This window comes from Indicator indicator, chromosome 9, assembly GCF_027791375.1.
Source record: "Indicator indicator isolate 239-I01 chromosome 9, UM_Iind_1.1, whole genome shotgun sequence".
NCBI lineage: Eukaryota > Metazoa > Chordata > Aves > Piciformes > Indicatoridae > Indicator > Indicator indicator.
Window position 1 is genome coordinate 352,148 of NC_072018.1, and position 19,190 is coordinate 371,337.

General features: G+C 54.5%; 1 protein-coding gene across 1 annotated transcript in view; it reads left to right on the top strand.

Annotated features, from left to right (window-relative positions):
- The window catches only part of SOS1 (SOS Ras/Rac guanine nucleotide exchange factor 1), a 74,115-nt gene that overhangs the window by 41,601 nt on the left and 13,324 nt on the right, over positions 1 to 19,190 (top strand). The window contains exons 8-12 of the mRNA XM_054383728.1: positions 6,002 to 6,083; positions 7,126 to 7,248; positions 11,495 to 11,598; positions 13,936 to 14,158; positions 18,197 to 18,316. Of these exons, the coding sequence (XP_054239703.1) occupies positions 6,002 to 6,083; positions 7,126 to 7,248; positions 11,495 to 11,598; positions 13,936 to 14,158; positions 18,197 to 18,316 (652 nt within the window). The remainder of the gene's footprint in view (positions 1 to 6,001; positions 6,084 to 7,125; positions 7,249 to 11,494; positions 11,599 to 13,935; positions 14,159 to 18,196; positions 18,317 to 19,190) is intronic.

Consider the following 19,190-nt stretch of genomic DNA (forward strand, 5'->3'; position numbering starts at 1 on the left):
CCATTCTGGGGCAGCCTGGGACTGGTTGTGGCAGCCCTGGATCTGGCAGCCTCAGGACAGTTATTTACTGTAACTTTGGCTCTTCTCTACATTTTTATCTCTGTAGGCCAAGTACTCTAAGGACTAGTGACAGAGGTTATGCCCATTTGCTGCAAGCATCTCAAGAGCCATGTAGTGTGCAGCTGTGTTCAGAGAACAGCACATCAGATCTCAGCTTTATTGATCATGTGATTTCATAGAATCACAGAATCACAGAGGTGTCAGGGCTGGAAGGGACCTCAAGGCTCATCCAGTTCCAACCCCCCTGCCATGGCCAGGGACACCTCACACTCCAGCAGGTTGCTCACAGCCACATCCAGCCTGGCTGCAAAAACCTCCAGGGATGAGGCTTCCACCACCTCCCTGGGCAACCTCTGCCAGGCTCTCACCACCCTCGTGGGGAACAACTTCTTCCTGACATCCAATCTGAATCTCTTCATTTCTGGTTTTGCTCCATTTGTGGATTTGAATGTTGGCCCTTTTGTTTTTCTTCCCTCACCTCCCTGACAATGCACAAAGCAGCTCATTAGCTAAAATACTTCTCTGTTTCACTGTGGAACAGGGACAGCCCAGTAGCCAAGCTCTGGTGAAGCAGTGCTGCCAAGGGTAGGATATTTATAGACTGATAGAATGGGTTGGGTTGGAAGGGACCTTAAAGTTGATCCAGTTCCAACCTCCTGCCATGGGCAGGGACACCTCCCACAGCCCAGGTTGCTCAAGGCCTCATCCAGCCTGGCCCTGAACACCTCCAGGGAGGGGACATCCATGGCATTCAAACACCACAAGAGCTAGGACAGGGAAGCAGCCCCAGTAGCCACCTGGTCATGAGGTCTGGCAGACTGTCCAAACCATCCTGTGGTGGAGCAGCAAAATAGGAAGAAATCTCCTCTGCAAAAGCAGCTTTCCAGGTATTTTCACATGAGACAAAAAGGCCTTCATTTAGAAATTCAGTTCTTCATATTCACAGAATCACAGAATGTTAGGGGTTTAGGAGGGACCTCCAGAGGTCATCCAGCCCAACCCCCTGCCAGAGCAGGGTACCCAGGGCAGGGCACACAGGAACACAGCCAGGTGGGCTTGGAAAGGCTCCAGAGAAGGAGACTCCACAACCTCTCTGGGCAGCCTGCTCCAGGCCTCCAGCAGCCTCACACTGACAAAGTTTTGCCTTCTCTTCCCTCCTGTGGCACCTCCTCTGCTCCAGCTTGCCCCCAGTGCCCCTTGTGCTGTCCTTGGCCATCCCTGAGCAGAGCCTGGCTCCAGCCCTGCACAGCTTTCTCCCCAGCAATGAGGGCAGCCCTCAGGCTCCTCTGCTCCAAGCCCCAGAGCTCCCTCAGCCTGGCCTCCCAGGGAGATGTTCCACTGCCTGCAGCAGCTCTGGGGCTCTGTGCTGGACTCTCTCAAGCACTTCTTGACCTGAGGGGCCCAGAACTGGACACACCTCTGGTGCTTTTCACTGCTTTTAATGGCTCTCTTCATTCCCTCCCCCTTTCCCCAAGTGCTGTTTCAGAGCAGCAGAATGGGTAGGAAGATCTGAAAGCTGGGTCAGGGTTTTTTTCCCTTTTCTCTCTCTTCTGTTCTGGAAGGTTTCATACGTGGGGAGCGCTTGTGCGTCATCCTGGTGTCCGTTTCCTCTCAGCAGGAATTCGGGGGGGGATTATTTATAAATCCTTGCAGACCAAGTTATTGTTCTTTTTTAACTTTCAAACTGCCTGCATTGAAGAGAGAATTGTCACATGAGCAGACATCCTGACTAACCAGTGCTGTCTGGATCTTTTTTTTTTTTTTTTCCTGAAGGTTTGCTCATGTATTGTGCACTATTTTTGGTTACAGAGCTGGTTACTAAGAGAGCAAGGTCAGGTTTGTGTCTGCTCTTCTCCTTCATCTGGCTGGCACCCAGTCGTCAGTGACATCCCTCAGGGCTCAGTGCTGGGGCCTGTCCCCTTTGCTGTCCTCATCAATGATCTGGGTGAGGGCATTGAGGCAGCCTCAGGGAGTCTGCAGGTGACCCCAAGCTGGGTGGCTGTGTCCATCTGCTAGGGGGTAGGGAGGCTTTGCAGCAGGGTCTGCACAGGTGAGAGCCATGAGCCAAGGCTCATTGGGTGAAGTTCAACAAGGCCAAGGGCCAGGTCCTGCACCTGGGTCACAGCAACCCCATGGGGAGCTGCAGACCTGGGGATGTGTGGTTGGAAAGCTGCAGCTGGGAGAGGGCCCTGGGGTGTTGGTTGGCACTCACTGACCATGACCTGCAGTGCCCAGGGGGCCAAGAAAGCCAAAGGCCTCCTGGCTTGGGTCAGAAGCAGGGTGGGCAGCAGGGCCAGGAGGTGCCCATCCCCCTGTGCTCAGCACTGGGGAGGCCACAGCTCGAGTGCTGTGCTCAGCTCTGGGCCCTCACTGCAGGAAGGACATTGAGGGGCTGGAGCCTGTCCAGAGCAGGGCAGGGAGGCTGGAGAAGGGCCTGGAGCCCCTGGGCTGGAGGAGGGGCTGAGGGAGCTGGGGGTGTGCAGGCTGGAGAAGAGGAGGCTGAGGGAGACCTCATTGCTCTCTCCAGCTCCCTGAAGGGAGGTTGGAGTGAGGAGGGGACAGCCTCTGCTCCTTGGTGGCAAGAGACAGGAGCAGAGGAAATGGTTCCAAGGTGTGCCAGGGGAGGCTCAGGCTGGAGCTCAGGAAATATTTCTGCACTGGAAGGGACCTCAGAGCTTGGAATGGTCTGCCCAGGGCAGTGCTGCAGTCCCCACCCCTGGGGGTGTTCCAGCAGCCTGTGGAGCTGTGCTTGGGACATGGTTTAGGATTGATTCTAAACTGGGTTGAAGGTTGGACTGGATGAGCTTGGGTGGATGCTGTGTGCAGAGTGCAAGCTGTGAGAGCAGAACCTGCTGTGCTTGCTTCTCTGCTAGGGTTTTGGGGTTTTGGACAACAGAAGTTGTCATTATGACAATGACATTATGACAGCTATGGGGCCCCCAACACAAAAGAGACCTGGAGCTGCTGGGGAGGGTCCAGAGGAGGCCAGAGAGATGCTGAGAGGGCTGGAGAAGCTCTGCTGTGGGGACAGGCTGGGAGAGTTGGGGCTGTTGAGCCTGCAGAGGAGAAGGCTGCAGGGAGAGCTCAGAGCTGCATTTCAATGTCTGCAGGGGAGCTGCAGGCAGGCTGGGGAGGGACTGTTGAGAAGGGCTTGGAGTGCTAGGCCCAGGGGCAGGGCTTTGAAAGTGGAGCAGGGCAGCTTGAGGTTGGAGCTGAGGAGGAAGTTGTGCCCAAGGAGAGTGGTGAGACACTGGCACAGGCTGCCCAGGGCTGTGCTTGAGGCCCCAGCCCTGGAGCCATCCAAGCTCAGCCTGGCTGTGTCCCTGTGCAGCCTGCTCTAGCTGGAGGGGTCCCTGCTGAGTGCAGGGGGGTTGGGCAAGATGCCCTTGGAGGCTCCCTCCCAACCTGATGCACTATGTGAATGTGTGATGGGGACAGGGATGACATTCTTAGTGCAAAAGAATTTGGAGTTTTGCCTTCAAAAAGGATTTTAGACTGTCCAGATTGAGGGACAGGTGGGAGAGGTGTTACAGGAAGAAAAGTGGAGTAATAGAGGAGGTTATGGTGGTGAAACAGAGCAGGAAATGGTGTAAGAAATGAGAATTATTGGCCAACAAAAGTGGAAGGAACTAGTGTGTGACACAATTCACTCTTCACCTGTGTGACATGACAGCAAACTGCTGCCCAGAAGGAGAGCTCAGTAGGATCTAAGGAAGGTAGAAGGTTCATTCAGGTGCTCAAGGTGCTGGGAAATAATTCAGGAGGGTTTTTTAAAAGCTTTTAAACCCTTTAAAAAGCTTTTTTAAAAACCACAGTGTTAGATCAAATCATGGAAGCAATGTTTTGATTGACTACAGCTTCCCTCCAAGGTCCTTTGTGCCTCTCTTCCTCCACTCTGTATCAGCATAATTACCACCTTGGGGTTGTTTTTGTAATGGATTTGATTTGCAGAGCCATTGCCAGCTTTTAATTGTGTTCAGTGCTAGCAAAGTTAGCCTTGTTCTGGTCCAGTGCTGCACCTGCTCAGCCTTCAGCTCAATTGTTCCTCTGCTGTGGAACTGATTTGCTGTTGTAGAGGCCTTGCTTGTTGTTAAAATCAGAGAATTGTCAGGGCTGGAAGGGACCTCAAGGCTCATCCAGTTCCAACCCCCCTGCCATGGGCAGGGACACCTCACACTACAGCAGGTTGCTCACAGCCACATCCAGCCTGGCTGCAAAAACCTCCAGGGATGAGGCTTCCACCACCTCCCTGGGCAACCTCTGCCAGGCTCTCACCACCCTCCTGGGGAACAACTTCTTCCTAACATCCAATCTCAATCTCCCCACTTCCAGTTTTGCTCCATCCCCCCCAGTCCTATCCTTCCCTGACCCCCTCAAAAGTCCCTCCCCAGCTTTCCTGCAGCCCCCTTCAGATCCTGGAAGGCCACAAGAAGGTCTCCTGGGAGCCTTCTCCTCTCCAGCCTGCACAACCCCAACTCTCTCAGGCTGTCTCCAGAGCAGAGCAGCTCCAGCCCTCTGCTCATCCTCATGGCCCTTCTCTGGACACCTTCCAGCCCCTCCACAGCCTTCCTGGAACAGAGGCTCCAGAACTGGACCCAGAGCTCCAGGTGGGGTCTGAGCAGAGTGGAGCAGAGGGGGAGAATCCCCTCCCTGGCCCTGCTGGCCACACTTCTCTTGCTGCAGCCCAGGCTCTGCTTGGCTCTCTGGGCTGCAGGTGCTCACTGCTGGCTCCTGCTGAGCTTCTCCTCCCCCAGCACCCCCAAGGCTTTTTCTTCAGGGCTGCTCTCAAACCAGTCCCTGCCCATGTGCATTGGAATATTGCAGATGAACAGATGTGTAAATTGGTGCAATCTCTTTATGTCCTCCAAGTGAAACAAATAACAGCTTCAAAATCTAGCTGCCTGTTAGCTGACTGGGGGAAACATTCTCCCCTTGAAGAGACCATTTCTCTCCAGTACAAAGTCATTCATATCTCTTGAGTTCTCTTGTCCAGATCACTGTTGAAACCCAGTGGTGTGTACTACATTCATAGCATGGTTAGGGTTGGAAAGGACCTCAAAGCTCATCCAGTTCCAACCCCCTGCCATGGGCAGGGACACCTCCCCCCAGCCCAGCTTGCTCAAGGCCTCATCCAGCCTGGCCTTGAACACTTCCAGGCAGGAGGCAGCCACAGCCTCCCTGGGCAACCTGTGCCAGTGTCTCCTCACCCTCACTGCCAAGAATTTCTTCCTCATCCCCAGTCTCAATCTGCCCTCCTCAAGCTTCAATCCATTCCCTCTCCTCCTGTCACTCCCAGCCCTTGTCAAAAGTCCCTCCCCAGCTTTACTGTAGCCCCCATGAGGTCCTGGCAGGCTGCTTTAAGATCTCCCTGGAGCCTTCTCCTCTGCAGAGTGAACAGCCCCAACTCTCCCAGCCTGTCCCCACAGCAGAGCTTCTCCAGCCCTCTGAGCATCTTTGTGACCTCCTCTGGACCCTCTCCAGCAGCTCCAGGTCCCTCTCATTCTGGGGGCCCTAGAACTGGAGGCAGTGCTGCAGGTGTGGTCTGAGCAGAGCAGAGCAGCGGTCAGAATCCCCTCCCTGTGCTGCTGCTCTCCCTGCTCTGGATGCAGTTCAGCACACAGGAGATCATCTGTTTATGATTTTCAGTGCTGGTGAATCAAGAAGAGTTTTTTCCTCACTGGAGTCACAGCAGAAGTCACTGGTGTGAGTTTTAAGCTCCAGACAAACTGCTTTTAAATTCTGCTTTCTGTTGCTGTTTGAGGAGGCTCTGAATTGTCACTGGAAGCACTTTTTGGCTTCTGTCATCATCTGTGTAAATGCAGAGGCTGGAATCCTTAAATGTGAAGGGTGATGAAAGTCATTTGAAAATATAAAAGAAAGAAAGAAACAGACAGACAGAAGGAAATTGCTGACACAAGCATAAACTTCTTCTTGTCCTTAGATCCCAACTTTGTTCGGACTTTTCTTACAACGTACAGATCCTTCTGTAAGCCTCAGGAGCTGCTGAGTCTGCTCATAGAAAGGTAAGGCCACTGCTGAGAACACTCTACCTGCAGGCTGCACATTCTTAGCTCCTGCAGGATTTCACCTGGAGGAGAGGTTCCTACATTCATAGACTGCATTAGGTTGGAAGGGAGCTGAAAGCTCATCCAGTTCCAACCCCCTGCCATGGGCAGGGACACCTCCCCCCAGCCCAGGGTGCTCAAGGCCTCATCCAGCCTGGCCTTGAACACCTCCAGGGAGGAGGCAGCCACAGCCTCCCTGGGCAACCTGTGCCAGTGTCTCCTCACCCTCACTGGCAACAATTTCTTCCTCATCTCCAGTCTCAATCTGTCCTCCTCAAGCTTCAATCCATTCCCTCTCCTCCTGCCACTCCCAGCCCTTGTCCGAAGTCCCTCCCCAGCTCTCCTGGAGTCCCCTTCAGATACTGGAAGGCTGCTCCAAAGTCTCCCTGGAGCCTTTTTTTTAATCCAGACTGATTTTAAGTTTCTTGCTTTCTAGTTTGTTGTGCTTGACTTACTAAGAAGTTGCCAAATTCAAGGATTGCAAGCAAAATGTGCAAGTTACTTCCCAAGGCTTTAGGATTGGTCACTGAGCTCCTGAAAACTCCAAGCATGCCACATTTTTGTCTTTGAAATCTGATTTATCCTTGAATTTAGCAGCTCCTCCTGTATGCTCACCAAGACCTCTCATTCTCTGCAAGCATTCTGCATTTGGAGCTCTGTTTAACTGACATTTGATTTGTGCACAGATTCAGAGAAGGGGCTGGGTGGGAAGGGACCTTAAAGATCATCCATTTCCAACCCCCTGCCATGGGCAGGGACACCTCCCACCACCCCAGGCTGCTCAAGGCCTCATCCAGCCTGGCCTTGAACACCTCCAGGGAGGGGACAGCCACAGCCTCCCTGGGCAACCTGTGCCAGTGTCTCCTCACCCTCACTGCCAACAATTTCTTCCTCATCTCCAATCTCAATCTGCCCTCCTCAAGCTTCCATTCCCTCTTTTCCTGTCACTGCAAGCCCTGTGCCTGCTGTGAGCAGAGCTTACAGCCCTGCTCTCTGCTAGGTTTGAAATCCCAGAGCCTGAGCCAACAGAAGCCGACCGCATGGCGATGGAGAACGGAGACCAACCTTTCAGTGCTGAGCTGAAGAAATTCAGGAAGGAGTACATCCAGCCTGTGCAGCTGAGGTCAGTGCTCATCACTCACACACTCACACAGTGCTCTGGACTGGAAGGGACCTCCAAAGCTCATCCAGTCCAACCCCCTGCACTCAGCAGGGACATCCTCCACCAGATCAGGTTGTCCACAGCCCTGTCCAGCCTCCCCTTGAATATCCCCGGGGATGGAGCCTCAACCACCTCCCTGGGCAACCTGTTGCAGTGTGCCTGGTGCAGAACTTGTTCCTCACATCCAATCTCAATCTTCTCTGCTGTAGTTTGAAGCCATTGCCCCTGGTCCTGTCCCTGCAGACCTTTGGGAACAGTCCCTCTGCAGCCTTCTTGTAGCCCTTTCACAGAATCAAGCAGGTTGGAAGAGACCTCCAAGATCATCAAGTCCAACTGATCACCCAACTCTAACTATTCAACCAGACCATGGCACTAACTGCCTCATCCAGGCTCTTCTTAAACATTTCCAGGGAGGCTGACCCCACCACCTGCCTGGGCAGCACATCCCATGGCCAGTAACTCTTTCGGTGAAGAACTTCTTTCTAAGCTCAAGCCTAAACCTCCCCTGCAGAGCTTGAGACTGTGTCCTCTTGTTCTGGTGCTGGGTGCCTGGGAGCAGAGCCCAACCCCCACCTGGCTACAACCTCCCTTCAGGCAGTTGTAGAGAGCAATGAGGTCTGCCCTGAGCCTCCTCTTCTCCAGGCTAAACACCCCCAGCTCCCTCAGCCTCTCCTCACAGGGCTGTGCTCCAGACCCCTCCCCAGCCTTGCTGCCCTTCTCTGGACACCTTCCAGCATCTCAACATCTCTCTTGAATTGAGGAGCCCAGAACTGGACACAGCACTCAAGGTGTGGCCTGAGCAGTGCTGAGCACAGGGCAGGATGACTGAACACCCCCAGCTCCCTCAGCCTGTCCCCAGAGCAGAGGTGCTCCAGGCCCCTTCACCATCTTTGCTGCACTTCTCTGGATCCACTCCAGCACCTCACAGAATCCCAGAATGCCAGGTTGGAGGGGACCCCAAGGCTCATCTGATCCAACCTTTTTGGGTGACAGTCTGGTTGAAATGAGATGTCCACCACCCTGTCAAGCTTCTAGAACCTCAAATGCTTTCTTGTAAGGAGGGCCCCAAAACTGCAGGCAGTGTGCAAGGTGTGGCCTCACCAGTGCCAGGAGGACAATCCCTGCCCTGCCCCTGCTGCCCACACCATTGCTGAGCCAGGCCAGGCTGCTGGTGGCCTTCTTGGGCCCCCTGAGCTCACTGCTGGCTCATCTTCAGCTGCCTGCAAACCAGCACCTCCAGGTCCTTTCCTGCCAGGTATCTTCCCAGCCACTCTGCCCCAGCCCTGTAATGCTGCATGGGGTTGTTGTGCCTAGGAGCAGGACCCAGCCCTTGGCTTTGTTAAGCCTCATGCAGCTGGCCTCAGCCCATGGAGCCAGGCTGGCCAGATCCCTCTGCAGAGCCTTCCTACCTCTGAGCAGATCAGCACTGCCTCCCAGTTCAGTGTCATCTGTACACTTCCTGAGGGTGCCTGGATCCCCCTTGTCCAGCTCATGGATAAGGACATTAAAGAGAGGTGATCCCAGGACTGAGCCCTGGGAACCCCACTGGTGAGCAGTCACCAGCTGGAGTTAACTCCATTCCCCAGCACTCTTTGGGCCTGGCCATCCTGCCAGTGTTTTCACAGAATCACTGAATTTCAGGGGCTAGAAGGGACCTCAAAACATCACCCAGTCCAGCTCCCCCTGCCAGAGTAGGATCACCTACAGCAGATCACACAGGAACACATCCAGGTGGGTTTTGAGTACCCCAGAGAGGGAGACTCCCCAACCCCCCTGGGCAGCCTGTTTTACCCAGCAGTTTCCACCCATCCAAGCCATGTGCAGCTAGGATGTGGGAGACATCTCAAGGGTCTTGCTGAAGCCCAGCTCCACCCTGTCCACAGCCTTGCCCTCATCCACTGAGTGGCTCAGCTGCTCATAAAATGAGATCAGGTTCAGCCAGCAGCCCTTCAGCAACCCATGCTGCCTGGGCCTGACCACTTGATTGTCCTGCACATGCTGCCCAGTGGCACCCCAGATGACCTGCTCCATCACCTTCCCCTGCTCCAAGGTCAGACTGAGAGGTCTCTGTTGCCCTGGCTCCTCCTCCACCCTCCAAAGGGTGTCACCTTTGCCAATCTCCAGTCAGCTGGCACTTCCCCAGTTAGCCAGGCCTGCTGGAGAGTGATGGAAAGTGCCTTGGTGAGCACCTTCCCCAGCTCTCTCAGGGCCCTTGGGTGAGTGCCATCCAGCCCCATAGACCCTGCTGTGTCTAAGAGGTGCAGCACACCACTAACCACCAACCTTTGGGGGTCTGTTCTTTCTCTGGGCTGTGGCAGTACTCTGTCTTGAAAGCAGAGAAATGCTAAAAGAATCACAGAGTTTTAGGGGTTGGAAGGGACCTCTGGAGATCATCCAGTCCAACCCCCCTGCCAGAGCAGGGTCCCCTACACCAGATCACACAGGAACACAGCCAGGTGGGGCTGGAAAGTCTCCAGAGAGGGAGACTCCACAACCTCTCTGGGCAGCCTGCTTCAGGGCTCTGTCACCCTCACAGGGACAAAATCTCTCCTCCTGTTCCCATGGCACTTCCTATGGCTCAGCTTCCACCACTGCCCCTTGTGCTGGCATTGGGCATCCCCCAGCAGAGCCTGGCTCCAGCCTCTGGGCACTCCCCCTGCACATCTTTAGCACCAGCAATGAGCTCACCCTCAGGCTCCTCCTGCCCAGGCTCCAGAGCCCTCAGCTCCCTCAGGCTCTCCTCCTAAGGAAGATGTTCCACTGCCTGCAGCAGCTCTGGGGCTCTGTGCTGGACTCTCTCAAGCACTTCCCTGAGGTCCTTCTTGAGCTGAGGGGCCCAGACCTGGACACAATATTCCAGATGTGGCCTCAGCAGTGCAGAGCAGAGGGGCAGGAGAACCTCTCTGACCTACTGACCACAGCCCTTCTAATCATACCCCCTTCTATTCATACAGTTACAGAATCATAGAATGGCAGGGATTGAAAGGGACCTCTGGAGGTCATCCAGTGCAACCCCAACCCTCCTAGCACAGGTGAGCTTAGTCAGGCTGCACAAGAACACATCCAGGCAGCTTTTGAATCTCTGCAGAGAAGGAGGCTCAACAACCTGTCTGAGCAGCCTGCTCCAGGGCTCCAGCACCCTCACACCAAAGAAGTTTCTCCTTAAGTTCCAGTGAAACCTCCTGTCTTCTAGTTTATACCTCTTGGTCTTTGTCCTCCCACTGACCATCACTGAAAAGAGTCCAGCCCCATCCTCATGACCCTTTAGAGCAGATCCCCTCTCAGTCTTCTCTTTCCAGGGTAAACAGCCCCAGATCAGAGGCTCACAGGATGTTAGAGGTTGGAAGGGACCTCTGGAGATCTTCCAGTCCAAGCCCCCTGCCAGAGCAGGACCAGAGAATCCAGCACAGGGCACACAGGAACACATCCAGACAGGGCTGGGAAGGCTCCAGAGAAGGAGACTCCACAACCTCTCTGGGCAGCCTGCTCCAGGCCTCTGGGACCCTCCCAGGGAAGAAGTTCCTCCTCCTGTTGAGGTGGAACCTCCTGTGCTGCAGTTTCCATCCATTGCCCCTTGGCCTATCCCAGAGCACAACTGAGCAGAGCCTGTCCCTGTCCCCTCCCTCCTGACCCCCAGCCCTCAGCTATTGATAGACATTGATCAGATCCCTCTCAGCCTTCTCCTCTCCACACTAAACACCCCCAGGGCTCTCAGCCTCTCCTCCCCAGGCAGTGCTCCAGGCCCTTCAGCATCCTTGCAGCCCTCCCTTGCACTCTCTCCAGCAGATCCCTGTCCCTCCTGACCTGGGGAGCCCAGAGCTGGATGCAATATTCCAGGGGAGGTCTCAGCAGGGCAGAGGAGAGGGGGAGGAGAACCTCCCTGGCTCTGCTGGCCACACTCCTCTGAATGCAGCCCAGGCTCCCCTTGGCCTTCTTGGCCCCCAGGGCACATTGCTGTGCCATGCAGAACTTGCTGCCCACCAGCACTCCCAGCTCCTTCTCCTTGGGGCTGCTCTCCAGCAGATCCCCTCCCAAGCTGATCTCTCAGCCTCTCCTTTGCCAAGGAGCTGGTTGCTGGTGAAATGCAGACAGGAGAAGGAATTGCATCTGGTCTGCTGTTTGTGATTCTCCTAATGGAAGCCTTGAAAAGGCAGAGGTGAAGGGAGGCTGTGGTGTGCCAGTGCTCACTTACCCTTCTCTTTTGCAGGGTGCTGAATGTCTGCAGACACTGGGTAGAGCATCACTTCTATGACTTTGAAAGAGATGCTGACCTGCTGCAACGTCTGGAGGAGTTCATTGGAACAGTAAGAGGTACCTGGGGTTTCTGAAGGGTCATACAGAGTCCCTTGTCACAGGTCTGCCAGCAGATCAGCTTCTTTCCCCTCAGCACTTACAGCAACACAGCACTGACTGCTTATTAAATACCTGAGGAATGAGAGCATCATAGGCGCCTGCCTGAAGGACTTGGATCATCTCACCCTCCACTTGCTGAGTTACTGTGGGGATCCCTAAACCTCCAGTGTGACATAGATTCATGGAATGGCTTGGGCTGGAAAGGACCTCCAAAGCTCATCCAGTCCAACCTCCTCTGCAGCATCAGGGACATCCTCCACTAGATCAGGTTGCCCACAGCCCTGTCCAGCCTCCCCTTGAATATCTCCAGGGATGGAGCCTCAACCACCTCCCTGGGCAACCTGTTGCAGTGTTCCAGCAGCCTCCTGCTGCAGAACTTGTTCCTCACATCCAATCTCAATCTGCTCTGCTCTCATTCCAAACCATTGTCCCTGGTTCTGTCCCTGCAGGCCTTGGGGAACAGTCCCCAAGCACCTCACAGAATGCCAGGTTGGAGGGGACCCCAAGGCTCATCTGATCCAACCTTTCTGGGTGACAGTCTGGTTGAAATGAGATGTCCACCACCCTGTCAAGCTTCTAGAACCTCAAATGCTTTCTTGTAGGGAGGGCCCCAAAACTGCAGGCAGTGTGCAAGGTGTGGCCTCACCAGTGCCAGGAGGACAATCCCTGCCCTGCCCCTGCTGCCCACACCATTGCTGAGCCAGGCCAGGCTGCTGGTGGCCTTCTTGGGCCCCCTGAGCTCACTGCTGGCTCATCTTCAGCTGCCTGCAAACCAGCACCTCCAGGTCCTTTCCTGCCAGGTATCTTCCCAGCCACTCTGCCCCAGCCCTGTAATGCTGCATGGGGTTGTTGTGCCTAGGAGCAGGACCCAGCCCTTGGCTTTGTTAAGCCTCATGCAGCTGGCCTCAGCCCATGGAGCCAGGCTGGCCAGATCCCTCTGCAGAGCCTTCCTACCTCTGAGCAGATCAGCACTGCCTCCCAGTTCAGTGTCATCTGTACACTTCCTGAGGGTGCCTGGATCCCCCTTGTCCAGCTCATGGATAAGGACATTAAAGAGAGGTGATCCCAGGACTGAGCCCTGGGAACCCCACTGGGGAGCAGTCACCAGCTGGAGTTAACTCCATTCCCCAGCACTCTTTGGGCCTTCTTGTAGGCCCCCTTCAGGTACTGGAAGGACAATAATGTGATGGGATTGTAAAAAAAAACCTAGGGTTTATTTTTATTGAGGGTCTTTTTCCTGTGCAGAAGAAAGATAACCAAATACTGATCTTGACATAAAGGGACTGAAATAATAAGAACTGAGTGATGGTCAGGACAGAGGAACTCTGTTGGTTGTCCTCTTCAGCTACACCCAGGGGTAATTTGGGTAAAACATTGGTGGTGCAAGCCACTCTTGCTTTGAAGGAGGCATTTTTCAGCTGTTGCCCAGTGGATATTAGAGCTGTGGGACACTTTGCTTCCAGCTGTGGTTGCACAGAGCTTGCCAGCTCCCTTGTAAGGAAACCTGAGACAGCTGCAGGAGCAGTTGGTAGGACAGTGTTGTCTTAGAGAAGATTTTAAAGGGTTTAGCAATTTAAAATGGGGAGGCTGAGTCAGCTGGTGTCATTCAGAGAGTCATAGAATGGGTTGGGTTGGAATGACTTTAAACATCATCCAGTTCCAAGCCCCTGCCATGGGCAGGGACACCTCCCACCAGCCCAGCTTGCTCAAGGCCTCATCCAGCCTGGCCTTGAACACCTCCAGGGAGGAGGCAGCCACAGCCTCCCTGGGCAACCTGTGCCAGTGTCTCCTCACCCTCACTGCCAATTTCTTCCTCATCTCCAGTCTCAATCTGCCCTCCTCAAGCTTCAATCCATTCCCTCTCCTCCTGGCACTCCCAGCCCTTGTCAAAAGTCCCTCCCCAGCTCTCCTGGACCCCCTTCACCTGAATGGTGCAGGCTGCTCTAAGGTCTCCCTGGAGCCTTCCCTTCTCCAGGCTGAACAGCCCCAACTCTCCCAGCCTCAGGTGTAGGACCAAGGAGGGCTGCCAGAAGTCCAGCAATGCCCTTGGCCATGCTGAACTTCATGAGCTTGGCTTGGGCTCAGCATTTGCTGCTGAGGACTTCTTCTTTGTACGTTGAGAAGCTTTGAGCCTCGTGTGGCAGCATCACTTCTGCTCTTCTGTGCAATCTGTGATTGCTTTCACTGAGGAGCCTTGGGGTGGAAAGCCCAAAGTTTTCCAAATGACCCTGACCTCTTTGGGAGAATAATCTTAAGAGTGACTGAAGAGTGGGTTTTTTTGTCTCTGCCTGTCAGGCAAAGCCATGAAGAAATGGGTTGAGTCCATCACCAAGATCATCAACAGGAAGAAGCAAGCACAAGCCATTGGGCCCAGCCACAACATCACCTTTGAGAGCCCTCCCCCAGCCATTGAGTGGCACATCAGCAAGCCAGGACACACTGAGACCTTTGACTTGCTCACCTTGCATCCCATAGAGATTGCTCGGCAGCTGACTTTGCTCGAGTCGGATTTTTACAGGTAGCTTTCCCCCAGTGGGAACAAAAAACCCAACCTAACCCATCCCAACCCAACCTAACCCATCCCAACCCAACCCAACCCAACCTAACCCATCCCAACCCAACCTAACCCATCCCAACCCAACCCAACCCAACCTAACCCATCCCAACCCAACCTAACCCATCCCAACCCAACCCAACCCAGCCTAACCCATCCCAACCCAACCCATCCCATCCCAACCCAACCTAACCCATCCCAACCCAACCTAACCCATCCCAACCCAACCCAACCCAACCTAACCCATCCCATCCCAACCAACCCATCCCACCCACCCAACCCAACCAACCCACCCAACCCAACCAACCCATCCCAACCCAACCCAACCCACCAACCCACCCAACCCACCAACCCACCCAACCCAACCCACCCACCCAACCAACCCATCCCAACCCAACCCAACCCAACCCAACCCACCCAACCACCAACCCATCCCAACCCAACCCAACCCACCACACCCAACCCAACCCACCACCCACCCAACCCAACCCACCCAACCCAACCAACCCATCCCAACCCAACCCAACCCAACCAACCCATCCCAACCCAACCAACCCATCCCAACCCAACCCAACCCAACAACCCCACCCAACCCAACCAACCCACCCACCCAACCCAACCCACCAACCCACCCAACCCAACCCACCCCACCCAACCCAACCAACCCACCCAACCCACCAACCCCACCCACCCAACCCCACCCAACCCAACCCACCCACACACCCAACCCAACCCAACCCACCCCACCCACCCAACCCCACCCCACCCAACCCAACCCAACCCATCCCAACCCAACCAACCCACCCAACACACCCAACCCAACCCAACCCATCCCATCCCAACCAACCAACCCACCCAACCACCCACCCAACCCAACCAACCCACCCCAACACATCCCAACCCAACCAACCCACCCAACCCAACCCAACCAACCCACCCAACCACACCCAACCCAACCAACCCACCCAACCAACCCAACCCCAACCCAACCCAACACACCCAACCCAACCACCCACCCAACCCAACCAACCCACCCCAACCCAACCCACCACCCACCCACAACCCAACCCAACCAACCCACCCAACCCACCAACCCACCACCCAACCCCAACACACCCAACCCCAACCCACCCACCCAACCCAACCCACCCACCCAACCCAACCAACCCACCCAACCCCAACCCACCCACCCAACCCCAACCCACCCACAACCCAACCCAACCAAACCCACCCAACCCAACCCAACCCAACCCATCCCAACACACCCAACCCACCAACCCACCCAACCCAACCCAACCCAACCAACCCACCCAACCCAACCCAACCAACCCATCCCAACACACCCAACCCAACCAACCCACCCAACCCAACCCACCCACCCAACCCACCCAACCCACCCAACCCAACCCAACCCATCCCCCCAACCAACCAACCCAACCCATCCCAACCCAACCTAACCCACCCACCAATCCATCCCAACCCAACCTAACCCACCCAACCCAACCCATCTCAACCCATCCCAACCCAACCCAACCTAACTCAACCCATCCCAACCCAACCCAAACCAAACTAACACAACCCAACCCAACCTAACCTAACTCAACCCATCCCAACCCAACCCAAACGAAACTAACAGAAACCAACCCAACCCAACCCAACCAACCCAACACAAATCAAACTAACACAAACCAATCCAACCCAAAACAAACCAAACCAACCCAAAACAAAACAAAGCAAACCAACACAAACCAACCCAACACAAAGCAACCCACTTGAAACCAACCCAACCCAAACCAAACCAAACCAACACAAATCAAACCATCCCAACCCAAACCAATCCAACCCAACCCAACCCAAATCAAACCAGCACAACCCAACCCAACCCAAACCAAACCAACCCAACCCAAACCAAACATTGACACAACCCAAAACATTCTCCAGCATGAAACTGTTTCTGCAGGCCCCTGCTGTGAAGCCCCAAGGGCTTTACCACTGGTGTGTGTTGACTGCTGGTTTGTTAGACAAACTGTTCTAGAACCCAGGGTTTAATAGTGTTCTCCTCCTCAGGTTAGTGTGAGGCTGAGCCATCCTGTTCAGTGCTGCAGGTGGCTCTTGCCCTCTTCCAAGGAGGTTACCCTTTGAGAAGTAGCAGCACTAATTCAGGCAGGTTTTTTACAGATCCACAGATGGCACTGGGTTGGGAGGGAGCCCTCAAGGGCTTCTTGCCCAACCCCCCTGCACTCAGCAGGGACACCTCCAGCTAGAGCAGGCTGCACAGGAACACAGCCAGGCTGAGCTTGGATGGCTCCAGGGCTGGGGCCTCAAGCACAGCCCTGGGCAGCCTGTGCCAGTGTCTCACCACTCTCCTTGGGCACAACTTCCTCCTCAGCTCCAACCTGCTCCACTTTCAAAGCCCTGCCCCTGCTCCCAGCACTCCAGGCCCTTGTAAAGAGGAGCAGTGAGCAGAACAACAACTTGCCGTAGGAACCCTTTAGCTCTTCTTTCATGCATGTGACAGCTGAGTTCAGGACTTCTCTTTCACTTGGAGATGAGGCAGGAGGAGCTCCCTGCTGACAGCAGCTGCAGACTGTAGAAACACTTTTCTTGCCCCTGTGTAGGCATGACTGTGAGCTTAGGAGAGTTCATTACCTTCATACTCATCCGCCAGCATAGCAGGACTGTGACTCTCCCCACAGTCCCTCCCCAGCCTTCCTGTAGCTCCCCATGAGACACTGAAATGGTTTCCCTGGAGCCTTCTCTTCTCCAGGCTAAACAGCCCCAATGCTTTCAGCCTCTCTTCATAGGAGAGGTGCTCCAGCCCTTTCTTTGGATGCCAGGTTGTGAAGCAAATCAGGGAGCCTGTCAGATCTCCTCAGGTGTCCATTAGATGTTGTTCAGGTGTTGGAAGCTCACAGTTTTGTTGTGGTGAATGAGTTGTAGGCTTCATTCTTTGTTTAGCTGAACAGAGGTGCTTAACAGCCAGGTAAAAGAGAAGTGTAGAGAGAGTTGTGTGGGCAGCCTCACACTGTCAAAGAGAAGTGATACCTTGAGGATTTATTCCACAGGATGTTAGGGGTTGGAAGGGACCTCCAGAGATCATCCAATCCAAGCCCCCTGCCAGAGCAGGACCATAAAATCATAGAATTGTCAAGGTTGGAAGAGACCTCAAGGCTCAGCCAGTTCCAACCCCCCTGCCATGGGCAGGGACACCTCACACTCCAGCAGGTTGCTCACAGCCACATCCAGCCTGGCTGCAAAAACCTCCAGGGATGAGGCTTCCACCACCTCCCTGGGCAACCTCTGCCAGGCTCTCCCCACCCTCATGGGGAACAACTTCTTCCTGACATCCAATCTCTATCTCCCCACTTCTACTTTTGCTCCATTCCCCCCAGTCCTATCACTCCCTCACACCCTCAAAAGTCCCTCCCCAGCTTTCTTGGAGCCCCCTTCAGATCCTGGAAGGCCACAGGAAGGTCTCCTGGGAGCCTTCTCCTCTCCAGCCTGCACAACCCCAACTCTCTCAGGCTGGCTCCAGAGCAGAGCAGCTCCAGCCCTCTGCTCATCCTCATGGCCCTTCTCTGGACACCTTCCAGCACCTCCAGAGCCTTCCTGGAACAGAGGCTCCAGAAGTGGACACAGAGCTCTATCCAGATGGGTCTTGAAAGGCTCCAGAGGAGACTCCACAGCCTCTCTGGGCAGCCTGCTCCAGGCCTCTGGGACCCTCCCAGGGAAGAAGTTCCTCCTCCTGTTGAGGTGGAACCTCCTGTGCTGCAGTTTCCATCCATTGCCCCTTGGCCTATCCCAGGGTGCAGCTGAGCAGAGCCTGTCCCTGTCCCCTCCCTCCTGACCCCCAGCCCTCAGCTATTGATAGACATTGATCAGATCCCTCTCAGCCTTCTCTTGTTCATGATATTAATTCCAAATTCACACTTTGGGGAAAACACTCTCCTCTTGCCTGCTTTTAATTGCATATTTTTTGCTCCACACATCTGCTTTACCTAGAGCTGTGCAGCCATCTGAGCTGGTTGGAAGTGTGTGGACAAAGGAAGACAAAGAAATCAACTCTCCCAATCTTCTTAAAATGATCAGGCACACAACCAACCTCACTCTGTGGTTTGAAAAGTAAGTGCCTTCCATGAACCTGCCCAGTCTGGAGTCCTGGGAAGGGCAGGGTGGGGGGAAAGAACCAAACCTCTCTTGTGGGAGGATTCCAGTTTGAAGTTGTGCAGAGTTTTTACTAAACCACCATGTTGTCAACTTAATTCCTGAATGCTTTTTGGTGATGGTGATGGTGATGGTGGTGGTGGTGGTGAAGTTTTTAATTCGATTTTGTTGCTCCTTTGTCTCTTTTTAACAACTCAAAATATGTGTGTGGGGGGTGTGGGTGTTGATGCTTTTGGGCCAAAGTCATCCCAAGGCTTTAATGCAAAGCCCAGTCTAGGGTTAGGTTAGAGGCTGCCCTGCTGGAAAGCAGCTGCAAGAGAAAGACCTTGGAGTGCTGGTGGACAGCAAGTTCTGCATGGGACAGCAATGTGCCCTTGTGGCCAAGAGAGCCAATGGGATCCTGGGGGGCAGCAAGGAAAGTGTGGGCAGCAGGGCTGGGGAGGTTCTTCTACCTCTCCACTCTGCCCTGCTGAGACCACCCCTGGAATGCTGTGTCCAGTTCTGGGCTCCCCAGTTCAAGAGGAACAGAGACCTGCTGGAGGGAATCCAAGGGAGAGCCAGGAGGATGATTTGGGGACTTGAGCATCTCCCCTGTGAGGAGAGACTGAGAGCCCTGGGGCTGGTTACTCTTGAGAAGACTGAGAGGGATCTGATCAATGTCTATCAATATCTGAGGGGTGGGGGTCAAGTGGAGGGGGCCAGGCTCTTTTGGGGGGTGCACAGTGATGAGACAAGGAACAATGGGTTCAAACTTGAACAGAGAAGATTTCAGCTCAACATGAGGAGAAACTTCTTTGGTGTGAGGGTGACAGAGCCCTGGAACAGGCTGCCC